A 20,332-nucleotide genomic window follows, 5' to 3' on the forward strand; every position below is an offset into this window, starting at 1 on the left:
TATATGGTAGAACTGAGCATGGCTCCAGTTTAGCGTGGGACAAACACGGCGAATCAATGGAGTAGCGGTTTGTACGAGCATCGACGGACGAACACAAAGGTATTCAGTTAGAGTAAGTGTAACCGGAGTATGCGCATCTGAGTCATTCTTTGAACGGTATGACATAACACATGTTATACGTTTCTCTTGTTGTAGGTTGACAGAGTATAATTCCCCAGGTATGTTGGAATAGCATTTCAGCTGGGACACATTTAACAAAGTGGTCTTGAGCTAAGTTTGAAGTATTTCATTATGTATCGGCAGGTCATCTTAATCATTGAAGACCAGGTAGGACTTGTCCATTTAAACATCGTTTTTTGGCTTTTCAAGCCGCATGGTGTCTTTCGGTTGATAGAAACGATCAGTACTATCCACAGGGCTCTCATGTATTTTCTCGACAGATTAACAAGCTCCTAGAGAACACTCGGTAAGCTTAATCATGCAGACTACATGGTTTAGATTTAGCACATACATATCATGAATTAGAGGTGTCATTAGGTATTGTGGTTTTATTTTACAGTTGATTGAACATAAGCACATGAATATCAGGTATGATAACCCAACTTTTGCTAATTAGTGCACCCATGGGCAAATCATATACATAAAATTCACACAGTTTACTTTATATCTTTACAGATCAGCCCCTGATGAAGGTACCTGATGGTACCGAAATACATTGGGCATGGGAGTGTAAATTGTGAAATGTAAACAATGGTTATAATGTGTAAATATTGGTCTCACCAAAAAATGTATTGCATAAATTGTAATTGAAAGTGAACTAATATACAAACAATGTATTTCGTTATGATGACTTGAACGAATCAAATTATGAAAATAAAATAACTGATTAATAACTGTAAAAAATAAGTTTACGAGTCAAAATTTTTAAGGTGAAAGACAACACCAAGTGCACAGTGCGCAACTAGATGAGTTTTCAAACCCATCATAACTTGACATTTACAACAGGCGTGACAAACCTTAACAGTTGCAGCACCGATAGATTAGTTTGATAATTCAGACAAACCGGGAGTACTCCTCACACCCCCATTACCTCGTTTCATTCCGAATAGGAAGCACAACCAGTGCAATGGGCTTTTTCTTCACACCCCTACGCAGGCCAGGCGTACGCAGGTCCAACCCACTACGCACGTGCATGCAGGGGGAGACGTGACGTGCAACATTTCTGGGTTCTGCCCCACAGCCTGTGGGTATTCAACAAGCACAAGGGAAATCCTACTCACAGAGAACCAGGATATGTATTACATATCAAGAAACAGTGGTTCTTGTGGAAACATTGGTTTGGTACATGGATGATTTAAAAAAAAAGGCACAATGACAATAAGTTTGGGTCAGGTGGATTTCAGACAAAGAGGTAGCCAAGTACACCGTCCTTATTTTATATATTTTTTTTAAAGCTTATATCAATTATTTGAGACAGACAATTTCTTAGGTACAGAAAGATAAGTGCATAGTGTCCCCAGTGCAAAATTGGAAACAAAATCAAGGAAATGTAGTGACATTTGTGACAGTTACAGCGTGGTTTCCATTATTCTTTAACAAACGATCATTAGTATTTTCAGCAATTTTTTCAGCACTGTAAACAATAATTAGTGCTGGTATAATGATTTGTTCTCTTCAGTGACGATTTGACCGTTTAAAACAATATAGGGTCTCTTCAGGACCTAATGATATAGGGACATCTGGAGCAAAAACAATGTGTGCGCACAGCCATGTGAATTCCGTGAGAACACCGGTCAAGTGAGAGAAAAGAAAAAGATACTTACACTGGACCCATCTGGGTACTCAGTGTGAGGAAAGCGGAAGGGCGAGGTGGGGGCTGGCGCTAGCGGATGAAGCAGGCCAGGTGTGGTAGCCGATAGTTCTACAGGAAGTGGATCACTGAAGAATGGCTTCACAGTATACGTATATGGTCATTGCATGTGTCGTCCATAGATCTATTCCAAAGGACACTTCCAGTTCCTGCCCACATAAACAACGTATCTGCTCCTTCGCTTATACTGTGAAGACATTCTTCAGGGAACCACTTCCTGTAGAACTATCAGCTACCACACCTGCTTCATCCGCTAGCGCCAGCCCCCACCTCGTCCTTCCGCTTTCCTCACACAGAGTACCCGGTTTCTCTCACTTGACCGGTGTTCTCACGGAATCCAAATGGCTGTGCGCACACATTGTTTTTGCTCCAGATGTCCCTATATCATTAGGTCCTGAAGAGACCCTATATTGTTTTAAATGGTCTAAACGCTGTCGACACTGAAGAGAACAAATCATTATACCAGCACTAATTATTGTTAACAGTGCTGAAAAAAGTGCTGAAAATACTAATGATCGTTTGTTAAAGAATAATGGAAACCACGCTGTAACTGTCACAAATGTCACTACATTTCCTTGTTTTTTGGTTCCAATTTTGCACTGGGGACACTATGCACTTATCTTTCTGTACCTAAGAAATTGTCTTTCTCAAATAATTGATATAAACTTTCAAACAATAAGGACGGTGTACTCGGCTACCTCTTTGTCTGAAATCCACCCGACCCAAATATATCGCCATTGTGCTTTTTTTTTTTTTAAAACATCCATGTACTCAACCACAGCCTGTGGGGACATGGTAGCATCCACTGGCCACTACACTCCATCCACCAAGCAGTTGATCTTCACATAGGCATTTCTGTGGTTTGCACTCTGTGGTCTGTCTGGCACCTCCACGCCACACCCGGCATTGGGTAGGTTCACATTCCTTAGTCACTCTCTTCACATCCTGCTATTGCATGGTCATTGTCCATGTGGCATCTGTGTGTCTTCATGTGTGGCTCTTGGCTGGACTCCATTTTATGCTGCAGGTAGTCGTCCTGCTTAACACCAGCAAAAGGCAGGTGTTGATTCCCTGGTGCTATCGCGGCTTATCGCATGTTTTTGTGGCGCATCGCAGATCTGGCAGTTCGTTGTGAAAGTGGTGTTGTGGTTTTTTCGTGCGTTTTTGTACGGGAACACCTACTCTGCATCTCATTAAGGTTAGTTGGTGGTGTCCCCCGTGGTGATACATTTTGGGGCAGTTAACGTGGAAATACAGGTGATGTGTGCAGTTTCCACCAGCTTCTGAATGGGGTGTTATATCTATCTCCACTTTTGATGCGTTAAGGTGGGGATAAATCAAAGATAGGTCCTTGTGATTGTCCCCCAAAATGTTCATATTATTGTAAAGCACTCTGAAGCAGCTGCAAACTGGCATACAGACGCTGTACACACACCAGATTACCAAAATGTTTGCACTGGTGCACCAATGCAACATATACCCTTTTGCCTCACTTTTGTTTTCTGTATAACATAGAATCTATAATTTAAACATTGTCCCTTGCTAGTCTGTAGTGCCCTTCCTCTGTTGCCTTGTCACAGCAGTGCACTAGTATGCTTCTGTTTGTCACAGCTTCGGCCCGCCCTATCAGACAAAACTCTGCGCGCATCTGTTTGACACAGCTCTGTGCGGTCCCAAAAGACACAGCCTTGTGTTGTGCTGTTTGACACAGCTCTGTGCCATCCCAATTGACACAGCCCTATGCTGTGCTGTTTGACACAGCTCTGTGCTGCGCTATTACTCAGCTGTCTGCTGTGCTGTTTGACACGGCTCAGTACCATCCCAAATGACACAGCCCTATGCTGTGTGTAGTAAAGTGTTTTGCTTCTTCTTCCTTTCATTCCCACCTTTTCTATTGCTCGGCCTGTATGTAACCAGATTGTATGATTTCGTCATGGAATGTTGGTGTGCTTGATGATCTAAGAGACAGTCAGTTGGATATGGATGGCTGAGCAGATACGAAGATGCTCCTGGATGCAATGCAACGTGTAAGACAATGCCATTTCAAATGCAATGCAAGGTATAAGACAATGCCATTTTAAATGCAATGCAACGTGTAAGACTATGCAGATTTCTATGCCAGTGTTCCATTGGTTATTTTTATATGCTATGCAACGTGTAAGTCAATTGTTCATATTACCATTTACTTGGTTAATTACTCTACTGTTGTTTGTTCACTTTTACTTTCTTTCATTCTTTATTCTTTCCTCTTCTTTTTTGAGTTAAGGAAAGAGGATATGTAGTAAAGTATTTTGCTTCTTCTTCCTTTCATTCCCACCTTTTCTATTGCTCAGCCTGTATGTAACCAGATTGTATGATTCCATCATGGAATGTTGGTGGGCTTGATGATCTAAGAGACAGTAGGTTGGAGATGGATGGCTGAGCAGATAAGAAGATGCTCCTGGTGGGGCTACCCTATACCATATTATCAAACTATCTACTTGATTTGGAATTGAAACATAATAAATCTACATCTTTGGAAGCATCTACTTGGCTACTTGTCTACATTATTAATCACTGTGCTGTTTGACACAGCTCTGTGCCGTCCCAATTGGCACAGCCTATGCTGTGCTGTTTGACACAGCTCGGTGTCGTCCTGTCACTCACTGCTCACTGCTGCCCTTTGTGTCAAAGCTCTGTGTACTGCCGAATGCCACTGTTTCTTTAAAAACTGCAAGACCTATTGATGCTAACAATGTTTGTTGCATCTGTTAAGCTGAAACATTGCAAATTCTTTTAAGAGGGCGTGTAGGTCAACAGTGGCCGGCTGCTTCTTTTACTAAGGTTCCCAGCGAAGCTGTCATTTCTTATCCCTTTATCTTAATCGCTACTGACCCGAAGAGGAACTTACTCAGTGAAGATTTTTCCCCAGTTTTCTCTGATGAAAGTCCAGGCCAGGTCCTGACCTACAACATTGCTTCCAATTGCATTGATGGTGGAGGTGGCGTCTTGCTTCCGGATTTTCGTTGGATCCAGTGTATACTCAAGATACCTATGGAAAGAAAGCGAAATAGAGGGAGTTTGAAAGATGGAAGAGAACATTGTTAATCACAGGACTGAATGTTCAATTATTACTTTATTAAATTACTATCTGATAGTTTCCCCCAAGTGTGAGAAAGTGTTGTTAAATTGTACCCTTGTCACGTCTTTAACAAAAAGGTCACCCCCTTGTTCTCTGAAATTAGGTAAGCATGAGAAATATTGCTCAACGCTCTTTATAATGTTCTCCCACTCTCCTGAATGGAATATAGCTATGGGGAGAACTAGCTCCCCCCGCAGGCCTGGGCACCTCATTGCAGCCTCGCCTTTGGTTTGAAAAGGTGTTGATCGGTGTAGGCTGCTAGGCAAGGAACTGGGTAGATTTTTCTGGGTTGGTGCCTCTGTGCTCGTGGACGTTTTTAGGATTCAGCAAGAGCTTTTTGGGCTAGCCTCTGATAACAAATGTTCTAAAATAATTAACAATGGCTTAGGGAGATGTTCCAGATGTTAAATGTCCCCTTTGTAAAGCAATAAATGTTTCTCCCCATTGATGACGCTCCCCAGGGCCATCAACCGTGTCATTGAAAACACCTGTGAAATACCGAGATTAGTGACTAAAGCTTAGATTAAAATGGGGTGTGCAGGAGTTTCAACTGGTAGGGTAACAGAAAGAGAACATATTCCATTGGACTATATTTAAAAGTCATCCATGGCTTTAAACCCAAGTCCTTTCTCCCATAGGTCCCACCACCTTAGCGTGGCCTTTCCTTTACAGTTCCATTTTATTAAAGAAAGAAGAAATATCACCTCTCCAATAATTTGATACTTCCTCCTTTAACATTGCTCTGGATTTATTTGTTTGACACCACAGTTGTTTTCACTCCAAAATCAAAATAAACTATGGAGACAGAACCTAGTCCTAAAAAGGTTCTATAATGATTGGAGAAGACAATTTATAGCTGCCTCAGTGTGTTGATTTAACCCGATTATGAAGCAGGCCACCTTGGGGGCGTATTATCAAGGACGGCGTTAAAAATTATCGCCGGTTTAGCAGCAGAAAACTGCCACTAAAGTGGGGATAATGGGCTTGATAATATGCCCTTGAGAATTCCAATAGAAGTACATGTTCTGGTGTGAACCTGTGCTTCTATTGGAATTCTCCAGAGCATATTATCAAGCCCATTATCACCGCTTTAGCGGCAGTTTTCTGCCGCTAATCCGGTGATAATTGTAACGCCGTCCTTGATAATATTCCCCTTAATTGGTGGGTGAGCGTTTCACCCTTTTAAATGAACACACTCAGGCAGGTAGAAATTGCCTCCGCCAATCATTTGTACCTTTGCAGGACTAGGCAGTCGGTAGTATTTTCTTAAATTTTGTGGTTTATAAAGAGAGCGCACTCTTCGACCAGTCCATCCCTCAATCTGTTTTATTAAGAGTTGTTCTCACTCACCTGCTTAAGATTGTTGTATTGCGACTGCAGGCCATTGCTGACCTCAGTTTATCAGCCTCCGTTGCCACGCTTGCTTCTGTAAACCTTTGCCATGCAAAGTCCCACTCTGCTACCCCACCTGCTGATATGGCATTGCAGTAGATGGTGGACCTCAGATTTGGTGTGATTCTGAGAGAATAAAGAGAATAGTAGTGAGCATGAGTAAAATCTGTAGGCTTTTGTTTTGCTCTTTATTTGCCTCCGCCTCACGATGCCTTAGGACTCCTCCTGATCCACAGCCCTCTCTTAAGCCTCCCCAGGTTTCACATTAGACCCTGTGGCACCCAATCGTCAGATATACTCAGTATAAACACTGTTTACTACTTCTAAATGATAGCGAGCCAGATACATTAATGGGCACTTACTTACTGGTAATCTTTATTACTCTGAGTCCAAGTCTGCCTTGCCACTTGTGACTATGAAGATGAGTCGTTCCTCTGGAGCCTGCAAACTCTCTTAATCCCTAAACCCAAAACCTTCTGCCCTAAGCAGATTTTGATAAGAGATTGGTATTGTATTTTATTTGATCATAGCCCCTTTTAAGCTATAAAGGGTATCCCTGGTCCTTCCAGTTTCAGTTGTATCTGTCTCTGTCAGGGCACAGCTTTCCATCTTGAACACAGAAGTGCCGGAATAGTAGCCTATTGTTCAATTTCCTTAAAAAAAACAGAGGAAACGTGGGATTGCAAATACTTGTTTTCTCCCTTAGAGCCCTTCTCTACACAAGATAACTAAAGGGGACGAATCAAGGGTTGTGAGATTGCCTAGGATCATGTGAGAACCAATGCTGAACTGAGCCCAACAATGGGCGGCTCCAGGCCACAGACTAGCTTTGCTATTGCAGGCACAGAGTGTGTCCCCATTTTTGCACACACTGAAGGTGAGGAATTATTGTGGCTCTAGTCAGAACATGCTGGTGGTGAGTGTTTGGCAAGCTACCCTTGTGCACGGCATTTGCCATTTCGACCTTGCTTTGATTGACATTAGTGTGGCCCGAAACATTGTTATCTTGTGCTAGGAGCACAGGGGCACACATGGGTGAGAATGCCACTGGTTTTAGTGGAGTACATGGACACTAGAGTATTTTGTTTGAGTGACTACAGGAGATGCGCTTAATTTGTGCTGAAAAGAGAATGCATCAGCAAAGCAGAGCAGATGGATGTGATTCAATTGATATAGTGAGGCACTGGGCAGGCAGTCCTAGCATGACAATGGATGAGGGGTGAAAAACCTCTAAGTGCAGGATTGGAGGCTTGGCAGACGGTTATTCGTGTGTGACATGCATGGGGCCAGACATGTTTCCGAATATGAAATATCAAACAAGATTCAGTTGAGGGGTGGCTGGCCAGGGTCAGGAGTTGTACAAATGCTCAGTGTCGGTATGTGAGTAACTGCTGTGGAGGATTTATGAGCATGTGAAGTTGTTAAGCATGATGATCAGTGGTTTAATGATCAATGAGAGCAGATAAGAGGAGGTAGATGAGTGTTTCACACTCATTGCTCACTAGAGGCACAATGTGCTCAGGCATGAATTGCTAGCAATGGGTGACTCACGGCCTTCGCTTTTTACATCAAAGATGACCTAATATTATGAATCTTTGGGGAAATGCATGGAAAGCTAAAGTGAAGTACCGATAACAGTTCCCAGATAATCTGAGAAGATTAGGCAGAGTGTAGGTGAGCATGAGGTACTAGCCATAGGCCCTTCCTGGCTTAGACAGTACCAAACCGAGCTGTCAGCACAAAATCGTTAACTTTGTTGAACTTAAAAGCTCCTACATTTACTGTTGTGTTCCTTCTCTGAAACGTCTGGACTACATCAGGTGGAAGGGTGGAAAGGGCACCTGGGAGCATATTATCAACAACTAGCGATATTTATCGCTAAATAGGCTTAGCATATTTTTTTTCAATCGCCGAGCATCTCCGGATTTTATCGCAGACATAACGTGCTATTAGCAACGTTTATCTCTGAAGCGATAACATTTCCGGCTAGAGTGGCGAAATGCGTGAATATCGCTGTAAATCCAGCGAAATTCATGCATTATCGCTAACAGGGACTTAGCCTGAATATCCACCTCCCATTGGATATACAGACTAAGAACTGGTCTGAGCAGGATTTATATTTCCATCGCTACGCCTGCGTTGATAATAGGCGATAGCGATGTTAGCGACTGCTTTCAGTCGCTAACAGGTTAGGTACGCCCACTTTGCATGTCATTAGCGATAAATATCGCTGACATGCAAAGCGGGCCCCAAACCGCTCGCTATCGCCTATTAGCTGTCGCTAACTGCTGTTAGCGACAGCTTGCTAATAGGGCGATAGAATTATCGCCGCTTAGCGGCCGAAAACGGCCGCTAAAGCGGCGATAATCTCTTATCGCCCTCCTTGATAATATGCCCCCTGATTTGTAGACCCAATCAGTAGCCTGAGCCTCAGTTCTAAGTTAAATGGTGACAGATTTGGAAACAAAGAAAGTGATCTATTATACACAGAAGACTACGGCAAAACAATCAAAGCATAACCGTAAGAAGCCTAAGTGCATGCAGGTTGCAAAGGCCTTACTATGGACCAATTACCAACTTGTTCCACAAAATCCAACTTTTGCAAAGACCTTCAGAACGATCACAACAATGGCCAGGGCCTGTCATTAGCTTGGGCCCGCAGACTCTTTATGGCACGTCAAGGCCAAAACTTGGCCACAGCCAACTTCGCCATAGCAGGAACTCAACATAGCTTCATGGTGCCTGTGCCTGGTAGAAGCAAGAAATTGGCTGATCGTAGCAGCATTATCTATGATCAATACACGGATTACTTTGTTGAGCTGTTCAACCATGGTACAGTACTGATGGTAAGCATGAATGGTTGTGCTGCGGTTACTTGTAGTTTTGCAAACAAGCTATCTGAGAATACCTAACTGATCATTTATTCTTCGGCAGCTGGCTCTTATGCCTGTCTGGTCAGTGGAGGTCCTTGCCTCTGTGCCCTAATCAGAGGAGTTTGTGCTTTATTGAAAGATCTGTGTCTGCATGCAGGGAATTTCTCAGCTCAAAATTAATTTATGGTAGCTTATGCACTTTTTCCAAGGCAAAGTGCCCGATTGGCATTTAATTTTGTTTTCCAGAAACGAAACCCCAGAACGGGATTTTGTTTCTGAAAACCAAAATGTCTATAGGGTTTTGAGGGAACACCAAAGTTATGCTAAAATAAAGAGGACATGTTTTGCAGTTGGATCACTACCAAGAAGGTATCTGGCAAAGATTTGTACTTTCTTGAAGTGTAATCCCATGAAGTAAGGCCACCCATGGATGCGGGAGAGTGATGCTGACATTACTATGGTCAAAGTAAACATTCTATTTATTAAGGCAGTAGACGTATCTTGCTCCATCAAGGCCATGACCAATGTTTCCCATTTGTCTGAAACAACTGCACATTAGGCTAGCATGAACCATTTTTCTTGCAGGTTTTTCCTGTTGCTGTAAGATATACACTCCTCCCCTGCTCTACAAAGTTTTCAAAATAAAATTCCTCTAGCTACTCTTTCCATTCACAGTGCTGAAAAAACCTGCTTCTTAGGGAAAAACAAGGATTTTGCAATGCCAACCTGTCTCGCTTACCTTTACATAGAAGCAAGACCAATTGGCATTGTCAATGCTGGTGTTTAATAGCCTTTAATGTCTGTCAAGACAGATGTTGCATCTTCCACATTTTTGCTGCAGTTTTTTTGTGAACAATAAGTGGCAATGAACTGCAGCAAACTGGTGTTCTTAGATGCCATCCTGCATTTTCTACCAATGACAACATACACAAAACCCTTTTCATTTGGAGGGCTGGGGGAATGAGAGTGAAAATGATGTGGGTAACCGTTTGCACTCTCCCTTATGTAAACATAACCACAATAAAGCAAACGCACCCAGAAAAGGCTCTCAATAATGAAAACCAGACATCTATCATTCATTCACTTTCAGAATGATTCATGTCCCATTAGCTTGAGTGAGGACCCCCGGCGGTGGATTTCCCAAAAAAAGAACCGGTTGGCCACACAACCCCCTTGGTGTCATGCTTCATCATTGGCCATCCCGCGCTTACCAGAGAATGCTCTAGTGGCGGGCGGGTATTGTTGTAAATAGAGGGACTATTCAGGGATGTTCATGAGGAATGGGGGATCCTAATTGCTAAAAGACCCGCATTGATTGACGCACAAATAGGTGCTAGCAGGAAGGATATACCTTTAATGAATGTGTGACTACAAGGCTCCCCTCGTCCCAATCCTCCATGAAGTGTATTTGTCCCAAAATTAGGGACCCTATCATTGACTTTATCCAGCAATTTTGAACTGGTATATTATAGCTGCGTGCATATTGAGTAGGTGTTGACACCCGTAACAGGGAACCTATAAAGGGACATACAGAATCCTAGCCCTGAAAAAAGCCCTGGCCCCATCTTTGGGCCATTGTTGGGCTGAAACATGTTGACCTAGATAGGAAACATGTCACATGGTGTCTCAAGTGTCCAATACTTACTTTTAAACACCCCTACATCACCCATTAATAAATGACGGAATTTAATACATGGGCAGGTGTACAGGGTTTTCAGTTTTAGGAGGATCCACCATTCCTCACAAACATCCCTGAAAGGCCATTTTCACCAGACCAGTCCTTGGTAGAGGAAGTCCCTGTGAAGGCTTTCAAAGGCTTTTTTAATGTCTATTGCTACTGTCACAGCCTTGTGTTTATCTATTACCTCCACATCAAGGATTGCAAGAAGCCTTCAGATATTGTGCACTGTGTTGCACCCTGGGATGAATCTGGCCTGATCCACATGGATTAGTTCAGGCATCAAGGGAGGAGATGCGTAGCTAATATTTTACTTAAAAGCTTATAGTCCATATTAAGAGTATACAAGGAGGCGTTATGCCCATACATCTTGAGGGGGTGTCCTACTTTAAAAAATGGGATCACAAGGCCTTGCTGGCAGAAGCGGGCAGACACCCTGTTTCCTAAGCCACATCATAGACGCCCACTAGTTTTGGCGCTAGGTCTTCGATGTAAGCTGCATAAAACTCAGCTGTAAGCCATCTGTCCCAGGAACTTTGCTATGTGCCAAAGCCTTAATTGCTTAAGAAAGAAAACAAGGGATCCTGTGGGATATTACGTGAAAGTTTATGATAAAAATAACGCTTAATGGCAATACAAGGGGTAGTAGGGATGTCAGAAAGAAAGCTGCCTACACCCAAATCAGGTATTTCATTGCGTATATAGAAATAAGAAATACTTCACACAGTATATGTTCAAATAAACAGTAGTGACTGTACAAAAGTTAAACATTTAAATAAAGGTGTTTAGTGTCCCAGTGAAAGTACCATTGTACCTATGCTAATCTAGTAACATTACAGTGGCATATAAAAGAAGGTTTACATTTTTTTCAACAAACGAAGGCAACCATGTAATGTATATACAATTGATCCTCAACAATTTAAACAATTAGAAACTGTTGTTGTTTTTAGTCCGCCTCTTTGAACTGTCGACGGCGTTTCGATCCTTTGGGAATATAGGGTCTCTTCAGGACTGAACAGTGTAGGGACACCTGAAGGGGGCCTGTGCTGCTTCTGAAAAATGCAGTGGCACCGTGAACAAAAAGTTAAAGAAAAGAAACTCACAGGGGTCATTGCACCATCAGGAGAGGACGTTACTCAGAAAAAGCATGCATGGAGCCCGCCGCCGCTACTATGCCTGTCACAGCGTATGCGGCATCTTCTAAAGCTTCATCACAACTGGCGAAGTGGTTATTCTGACATATCGCTTCCCGAATCCCTGCTCCCACGAACTTACAGCACCATCGCGCGCTTGCTGTCCCCCGCAATTTCTGACCACCATTTGGATTTACAACACAGAGCTCCTGGGCCAGCTCCATCGCCACACGTGTCTGCTATTTCCACCCTCATATGGGCTCCCAGCTGGGACCCCTGTGAGATTCATTTATTACACTTTTTGTTTTCTTTCTTAATCTCCATACCCAGGCTCCCAGTGAGTAGGGTCCCCCTTGTTCCCACTTCCAAAGCCTTAATTTCAGCACTCACCTCTTGGAGGGTGATATCCCCACCACCAGTGTGTCTGCATCCTCTCATGCAATTTTCAGGAGCATAGCATGGTCTAAGAAGTCGTCTATGAGTTGGGGGACATGACTGATGGGGGGCTTATAGTGCTGTGTAGTATTCTTCAGAACTGCTATTTATGGTCCCCTGTGTGTAGAGGGGTTCACCTGTTTCTAAGTCCACTTCTAGAATAATGGAACCTCTCGATGAGGGGTAGGTCAGCCGGGCCAGCAGGGTACCTGATATTTCTAGCACTCAGCAAGAGCATGGGTCATATATTCACAGTGGTTGAAGCATCAAAGTTTCTCAGTGTGAACTGCTACTTGTTCTCTAGCATCCAATAGTGGTTGTTCAGGTCTGGGTACCCCGGGATCACTGAAAGAATATCGACTGAAAGAATATCGACTACCCAAAATATCGTTGAGAAAATATCGAGTACAAAATATCGAGTTTCTATCTACAAACAGGTAAGTACAAAAATATCGAGTACAAAATATCGTTTACAAAAATATCGTTGTTAAAAATATCGACTTTACTAAAAACAATGTTTAATTACATTAATATAAAAAATTAATTACTAAAATATAATTAACAATACTTAAAATAACTTTTAATAATTAAATAATTAATGAAAGTAAAAAAATATTTTTTTTTCATCATATTTCTTAAAACATATATATATAGTAACAAAATTTAATTAAATAATAGGCAATATTGTATATGTACCCCAAAAACCCCAAACTGACCCTGAACCCTAAAAATACCCCTTTACCCAAAAACTGAAAACTGACCCTGAACCCTAAAAATACCCCTTTACCCAAAAACTGAAAACTGACCCTGAACCCTAAAAATACCCCTTTGCCCAAAAACTGAAAACTGACCCTGAACCCTAAAAATACCCCTTTACCCAAAAACTGAAAACTGACCCTGAACCCTTAAAATACCCCTTTACCCAAAAACTGAAAACTGACCCTGAACCCTAAAAATACCCCTTTGCCCAAAAACTGAAAACTGACCCTGAACCCTAAAAATACCCCTTTGCCCAAAAACTGAAAACTGACCCTGAACCCTAAAAATACCCCTTTGCCCAAAAACTGAAAACTGACCCTGAACCCTAAAAATACCCCTTTACCCAAAAACTGAAAACTGACCCTGAACCCTAAAAATACCCCTTTGCCCAAAAACTGAAAACTGACCCTGAACCCTAAAAATACCCCTTTACCCAAAAACTGAAAACTGACCCTGAACCCTAAAAATACCCCTTTGCCCAAAAACTGAAAACTGACCCTGAACTCTAAAAATACCCCTTTACCCAAAAACTGAAAACTGACCCTGAACCCTAAAAATACCCCTTTGCCCAAAAACTGAAAACTGACCCTGAACCCTAAAAATACCCCTTTAATTTAACATAATTAGCAATTAATCAATTAAATTAAATTAATTACCAATTAAATTGTAAATAATTAACATATATTATTTAATTACCAATTAATTAATTATTACTACCAATTAATAAATTTACATATTTAATTTATTATAATTAAATTACTTCCCACCCTATTCCCCTATAAACCCACAACCCGCTACAGAATAAAATTACACAATAATTAAAAAAAATTATTAATTAAAAATAATTATTAAAAAAAATGACACTTTTCACATATATTATAACATAAAAACACTATAAATAATTAAATATTATTGAAAAAACTATATTTTTTACTATCTAGATTATATACTTGGATATTTTCACTGTCTATATTATTTACAGTCGATATTACTTCACTTACCTTAAAAACGATATTTTGACTGTCGATATTCTGTCTAGTCGATATTTTCTCCAAACGATATTTAAAACTCGATATTCTTTCCAGTCGATATTTTGGAGTTGATATTATGTCTGTGCACCGGTACCCCGGTCTTGCGACCTCTAAGTCACTTAGTGCCCACTCTCATGTCCTGACTTCTCAAACCACGGTATGTAAATGTAAATGTATTTGACTTATATAGCGCACGAATCACCCGAAGGTCTCAAGGCGCTTGCTTAGGGAACCCGTCCTGGTATTCCCCTGTGAGATACCCCGGCAGGGTATCCACAGGGTGAAAGCCAGGCATCCCGCTGCGAGGGGCCGTAGTGGAGATTAAGCAAGCTATTGCCCAGAGTCGCAGAGTGTGACCCCGTGAGTCGAGTAGGCACCAGAGCGAGAATTGTCGAGTCCATGGAATTTTGAGCCCGAGACCCGCCGAGACGGGGAATCGAACCCTGGTCCACGGCCGATCTCAGCTTCTGGGTCTGCCGCCTCTAACCACTGAGCCACGCTTCTCCACACTCTCACAATCTCTGCTATGCAGTGCCCTCTAATTGATGTTTTAAACACGTCCCATTCAGTTAGGGGGAGGCTGTACTGGTCTAGTTGTCTAAAAAATAAATTTGTAAAGACTAGCATATGGTGAGCAAAAATTCCTGATCTTCTAGTGTATCCATTCGTAGGCACCAGTTGAGTATTCAAGGACATTCTCAATGCTAATCTAGGGATAACAACACTGGGATATGGTTGTATCCAGTCTATTCAAGCAAGTCGATAGACAGGTGGATCCGCTACCGGCAGGTGGGACCTTTGAAGGGTCGGTCAGCAATACAGTCATAATCGCCACCAGTATTATATCATGTGTCATGTATGCAGCTAGGAGTCTGGACAGTTCCGCAAGAAACCATCCTTGGTCTGTGTTGAGAGCATAGATCCCCACTATTGTCAGGTTATAGCCTGCTAATAGTTCTGAAAGCACCACATATCTCCTGTTAGGGTCAATCATTTCACATGTTTTTTAGAATGGCACCTCTGGGCAGACCCACAGCATGATTTCCCTATCAAAGGCCAAGTGTGAGGTGGTACACAATTGTCTTCATCACCTTTTGCATAACACATCTCTTTCAATAGTAGTGAGGTGGGTCTCCTGTAAGAGAGCAATGTGAGCTCCCATCCTCTTCAGATACACATGGATTTTGTATCATTTAACCATTTATTTGAGACCCCTCACATTCCATATGATAAATGTATAAGTCAAGGGGGTTGCCACATCATAATTACATAATGGCATTCTAACATTATGGGGGCAGGGGTGCTGCCTCTTTGCAGTTGTTGGGGGTAGGGGCATTCCAGTGCATAAACCCTTATAACCAAAAGCAAACATCTCAACTCTCTAACACCAGGACAGGAAGAAACTGACTCCCCATCAAAACCTGAAAACCAACATTCAACTCTTGTGCAGTCATCACCTGCACAACTTCAGTGTGGGGGGTGCACAAGCCACAGTACCTCCCGGCCTCACATCACACCACCCAGCAGGGAACAAGCATAACAGATCTCGATCATGGCTCAGTTACTGGCAAACATCAGTGCAGGTATGGCATCCTGGCACAAACACACGCCACCGTGACATAGTCCCACAATGACAGGAGTGATTCAGTTAAATGATTTTGTCCAATGTGCCTGGGGTGACCAGAGGCAATGAGTTCCCAGAGCAGTGGGAGGAGACAAATGAATGATCCAAGTCAAATTACCCAGAGCTATTGCCCCCAACCAAAGAAGGGGGACAGGACCAAGTTGCGCTGATGGCCGCCACCACTTTCACTGCTCTTCTGTGTTACTTCAGGGCCTAAGAGGGGGAGGGGACTAGCCCTTGTTTGCCTGTTTGCCTTTTTTCTGCGAGTGGTGGCTGTGGAGCACACTTCTGTTTGGGGGAAGTTGGTCAATCCGATCTATGCAGTTTCAGAGCATAGCGGGAGTAATGATCTGTGAATAAATAATCATCTGTAGAGCACAGGACTGTCACCCCTGGGGGTATTTAGGTGCTGGGGTGATAGGTCTCTATCAAAAAGCTAGGTCTTGAGGAATCGGTGGGAAGAGGGAAGAAACTAGCACAAAAGGCAAAACAGAGGGCAGAAGAATGAGAAGGAAAGGTAAAACAGAGGGCAGAAAAACAAGCAGAATAGGCAAAAGAGAGCAGGCAAAACAGAGGGCAGAAAAACGGGCTGAAAAGGCCAAACGGGGCAGAAAAAATAGCAGAAAAGGGCAAAACAGAGGACAGAAAAATGAGCAGAAAAGACAAAAGGGTGGGCAGAAAAACTCGCAGGGCGCTGGGTGAATGGAGGAGGGAAATGGAAGGAAGTGGGAAGAAAGAAGCAGAAAAATGCAAAACAGAAGGCAGAAAATCTAGCAGAAACAGCAAAACAGAGCAGAAGAGGGCAAAACAAAGGGCAGAAAAATTGTCAGAAAAGGCAAAACAGAGCAGAAGAGGGCAGAACAGGCAGAACAAAGGCCTGAAAAATTAGCTGAATAGGCAAAACTGAAGGCAGAAAAACAAGCAAAAAAGGCAAATAAGAGGGCAGTAAAATGAGAAGCAAAGGCAATACAGAGGGCAGAAAAGGCAAAACAGAGCAAGAAACGAGCAGAGGAAGCACAAACAGAGGGCAGCAGGTACACACGCAGCAGAGGGTGGCAGACTGCGGAGAACTGTCGCATGGGGGGTTTGGCACAAGCATGAAAAACTGCACCTCGTCTCCATTGGTCACTTGTAGCTTGGCGGGATATAGCATGACATAGCTTATGCCCAGAGTCCTAAGGCGTTTCTTGGCATCTGTGAAGGAGGCCCACATTTTGCAAAAAACATCACTCTTTGGTTTTCCACTAGAATGTCACCCCTAAGCTGATTCTGATCCAGGATATTGTATTGGTCCGGATAATATAAGAGCTTGGCCACTACTGGTTTTGGAGCTTCTCCAGGCAGAGGTGTGCACATCAGTACACAGTGGGTATATTCGAGGGCATGGAACTGAGACAGACCCTCGGGGGGCACTTCATCGTGAAGCCACTTCTCTAAAAAAGTAGCAATATCTCAACTGGTACATTATATGTGCTCAGGTAGGCCAATAATTCGTAGGTTGTTTCATCTGGCCATATTTTCAGTGTCTTCTGCCCTACTCTTCAGTATTTTAACTCTGTCCTCCAGGTGTGAGATCTGTTCGGTTACAGGGGTCATGTCCAGAGTGATGCTTTCTAATGTCCGTTCAATAGTCGTGACTCTCTAATCCAGCAGTAGGTGGTCATCCCTTATTAGTCCTATGTCTGCGACCACAGTGTTGATCTTCAGCTTGAGTGCCTTTCAAGAGGCAATGATGGCCTAAAGGACGGTGTCCAGGGTCGCACCTTGTTGTTCCATTAGGGAAGGCTCAGTATTCACAGTCATTGCATCCACTGTAGTACCATGGTTCCTAGTAGGAACCATGGTAGGAACCTACTAGGAACCAGGGTTATTCAAACCCTTTTTTTTTAGTGTTTGCCCATTATTGTGTCTCGTGGAGAGTTACGGGCAGGAGGGTGTTGAAAGGTACTGCAGATAAATCAACGAGTTTCAGGTGGAGGAAATGCCCAGGCAGCAGAGCAGGCATGGCAGAAGTAGCTGGGCATCAATGTTGAAGGGTCAACAAGCCAAGTTAATAGGTAAGTGCCCTTGCAGATACTTGTATATGTGAAATCAGGCCAGGCATCCTCTGCCTCAAAATATGAAGCACTGTTCAGCACAGTAGATAAGCGTTTTAAGTCACTAGCCCTTGTGGCGAGTTCAGTTCTTTTCTCAACTTCCCAGTGTTGTGTGCATAGGGGGGAGTAGGTGATTGGGGCAAGGAGTGTTTCAAGGGGAAAGGAAGAAGGGGGGCACCCACGTTGTGCATATACTGAGATGTCTGCTAATTTAAGGAGGGCCAGTGGTGATAGGGGCACGCCCTTGGCTGGGAGCCACTCCCCCTTCCGGGATCGGACGCTCCTCAGTTCCCTCAGCAAGTTGTGGGCCAACAGGGGTCACTCTTTTCTCTAGGCACTGTGTGGCTCACAGATATTGTCCTTAGGTAGATAGTCCACTGCACCCGTCCCCAGGCAAGCCACTGGTACACTGCGCAGGGGGTGGATACCTTAATTGCACAGGGCCCAAGGGAGCACAACCTACCAGTGCCCGAGCTGGTCTCTGCTCGTGAAGGCCGCATTGTTGTCATATATGTTGCCTCAGGTGTGCTGTGTGAGTTTGCCCTGCTGCAGTGGGTTCATGTGGCATGATCTGAATGGCCAATTGAGGCATCCATGGCCTGGGATGCCTCTGGATGGCAGAGTTTGCCAGGGAGCATTGTAACTCTCAACCTATTCCATTGGCGCTTGGGCACATCTCCAAGTTGTCTCACATCATCCATTCCACATCTTTTTTTCTAAAATCTGATCTCAACTGGTCTCCAACTGATAGAAAACACTTCTTGTTTTGCAAATAAAGATGCTATCCGTAAAACTTACCTTAGGGATAATTTGCATTATAACAAAAACAAATACAAATTATGATTCACTGAAGGCATACTCACGGGTTGTTGGTTGGATTTGTCATCCATGACGTAAAGAGGTTAGAAGCAAGTCTCTCACACTCTTCTATTCCATTAGAGCAGGCTGTGCTGATGGCATTCACTTCGTTATACCTATGTGTTCAAAGTAAAGACTTAAGTCATTGATAAATGTCTTAATACTATAAAAGAGTTACAGAAGCAAAAATATTAGTCACCATCCAAGATACTTTAACGGCAGACCATTCTCACTGCTCTCTTAGGCTTGGTAGTTTATGATTCATGTAGTGCATCTTCCCAGCAATGAATGCACATTGCCATTTTCACGTTAAGATACTAACATTTGTCCATATTACTCACTTAATGATCATTACAGTAATCCATTTTACCATTATTTCTTCTTTTCTTACAAAAAATTATTTGTTTTCCCTCCAACAGTGGCTATTAGTGAAATGCATTTACCTTGCTAATGATGATTAAGAGTATGATTTAGAGATTGACAGACAGGGTGCTCCATTGCAAATGCAATAGAGTTCCCTGTCTGCCAAAATGACAGTACACCTGTTGTGTTTTGGGGCGGGAGGACTGTCAGCTTTCTGTCCATGGAGCCACGAAGGATGCCTCCGATGGACTGACTGAGTAGACCCCCGGTCCATGACGACTGATGAGTATGTCTTAATTATTCTCCCTACTGACATTGCATTCATTATTGGTTTTTATACTATTTATTATCATTTCGTGCTGTATATGTATTTTTAGACCTGAGAACGTCCTTTAAAGAAAAGGTATGTGTGATAAATCTTGGAGATGACACCGAAATTGTCTAGAAATGCATAGTTTAAAATTATTAATTTCTACTTTCTGAATGGGGTGTATCTGACCACTGGCAGAATTAATACGATTTTTCTGCAGACCAATGCCATTTGATTATGTTAGGGGCAGAATCCCTGAATATTGTTGGGATCTGCTCAATGCTCACAGTTTATCGGGTGAGATCCTGGCCTGGCTCAATGCTGTTATGGGTCGCACTATAGCTAATGCACAGGCGGCCTGCCTATTGGGGTACTATCTATGCCCTGCTCAGCACAAGGTTAAGCCCAAGTTCTTAGACTTGGGGCTTATCCTCACTTAGGGCATGACCATCATTGTTTCGGACTCCAGACCATCCGACAAGGAGTCATCCCTTTTTCTATTGCAGCTTGTGCCAGGCGGTTGGACCACCATGAAAAGGCTGTTGGAAATTGACATCCTAATCCCCATGGTGGTGCCTCCATGGGCACCTCCCCAATTGTAGGGATTAGGCTCTGACTGCCGCCCGACGGGTTCCTTGAGCCTGTCGGATGTGTTGGTCCTTCCCTCCCCCTGCTGTGCTCTGACCGCTGGCTTCATAATCTGCTGGCGGCCTGCAGCCCTAGATGTCGGGTGGACCGCCACCGATAGCTTGACAGTGGCGGTCTACCAGACATTGTAAAAAGGCCTTC

General features: G+C 43.1%; 1 protein-coding gene across 2 annotated transcripts in view; it reads right to left on the bottom strand.

The window, feature by feature from the left end:
- The window catches only part of LOC144824121 (aminopeptidase Ey-like), a 282,546-nt gene that overhangs the window by 17,278 nt on the left and 244,936 nt on the right, over positions 1-20,332 (bottom strand). For both annotated transcript variants that reach the window (XM_078683234.1, XM_078683233.1), the window contains exons 16-18: positions 18,876-18,986; positions 6,342-6,509; positions 4,761-4,901 (exon numbers count right to left, since the gene is read on the bottom strand). In XM_078683234.1, the coding sequence (XP_078539360.1) occupies positions 4,761-4,901; positions 6,342-6,509; positions 18,876-18,986 (420 nt within the window). The remainder of the gene's footprint in view (positions 1-4,760; positions 4,902-6,341; positions 6,510-18,875; positions 18,987-20,332) is intronic.

The sequence above is a fragment of the Lissotriton helveticus genome, chromosome 3_1 (genome assembly GCF_964261635.1).
Source record: "Lissotriton helveticus chromosome 3_1, aLisHel1.1, whole genome shotgun sequence".
In the NCBI taxonomy this organism is placed as follows: domain Eukaryota; kingdom Metazoa; phylum Chordata; class Amphibia; order Caudata; family Salamandridae; genus Lissotriton; species Lissotriton helveticus.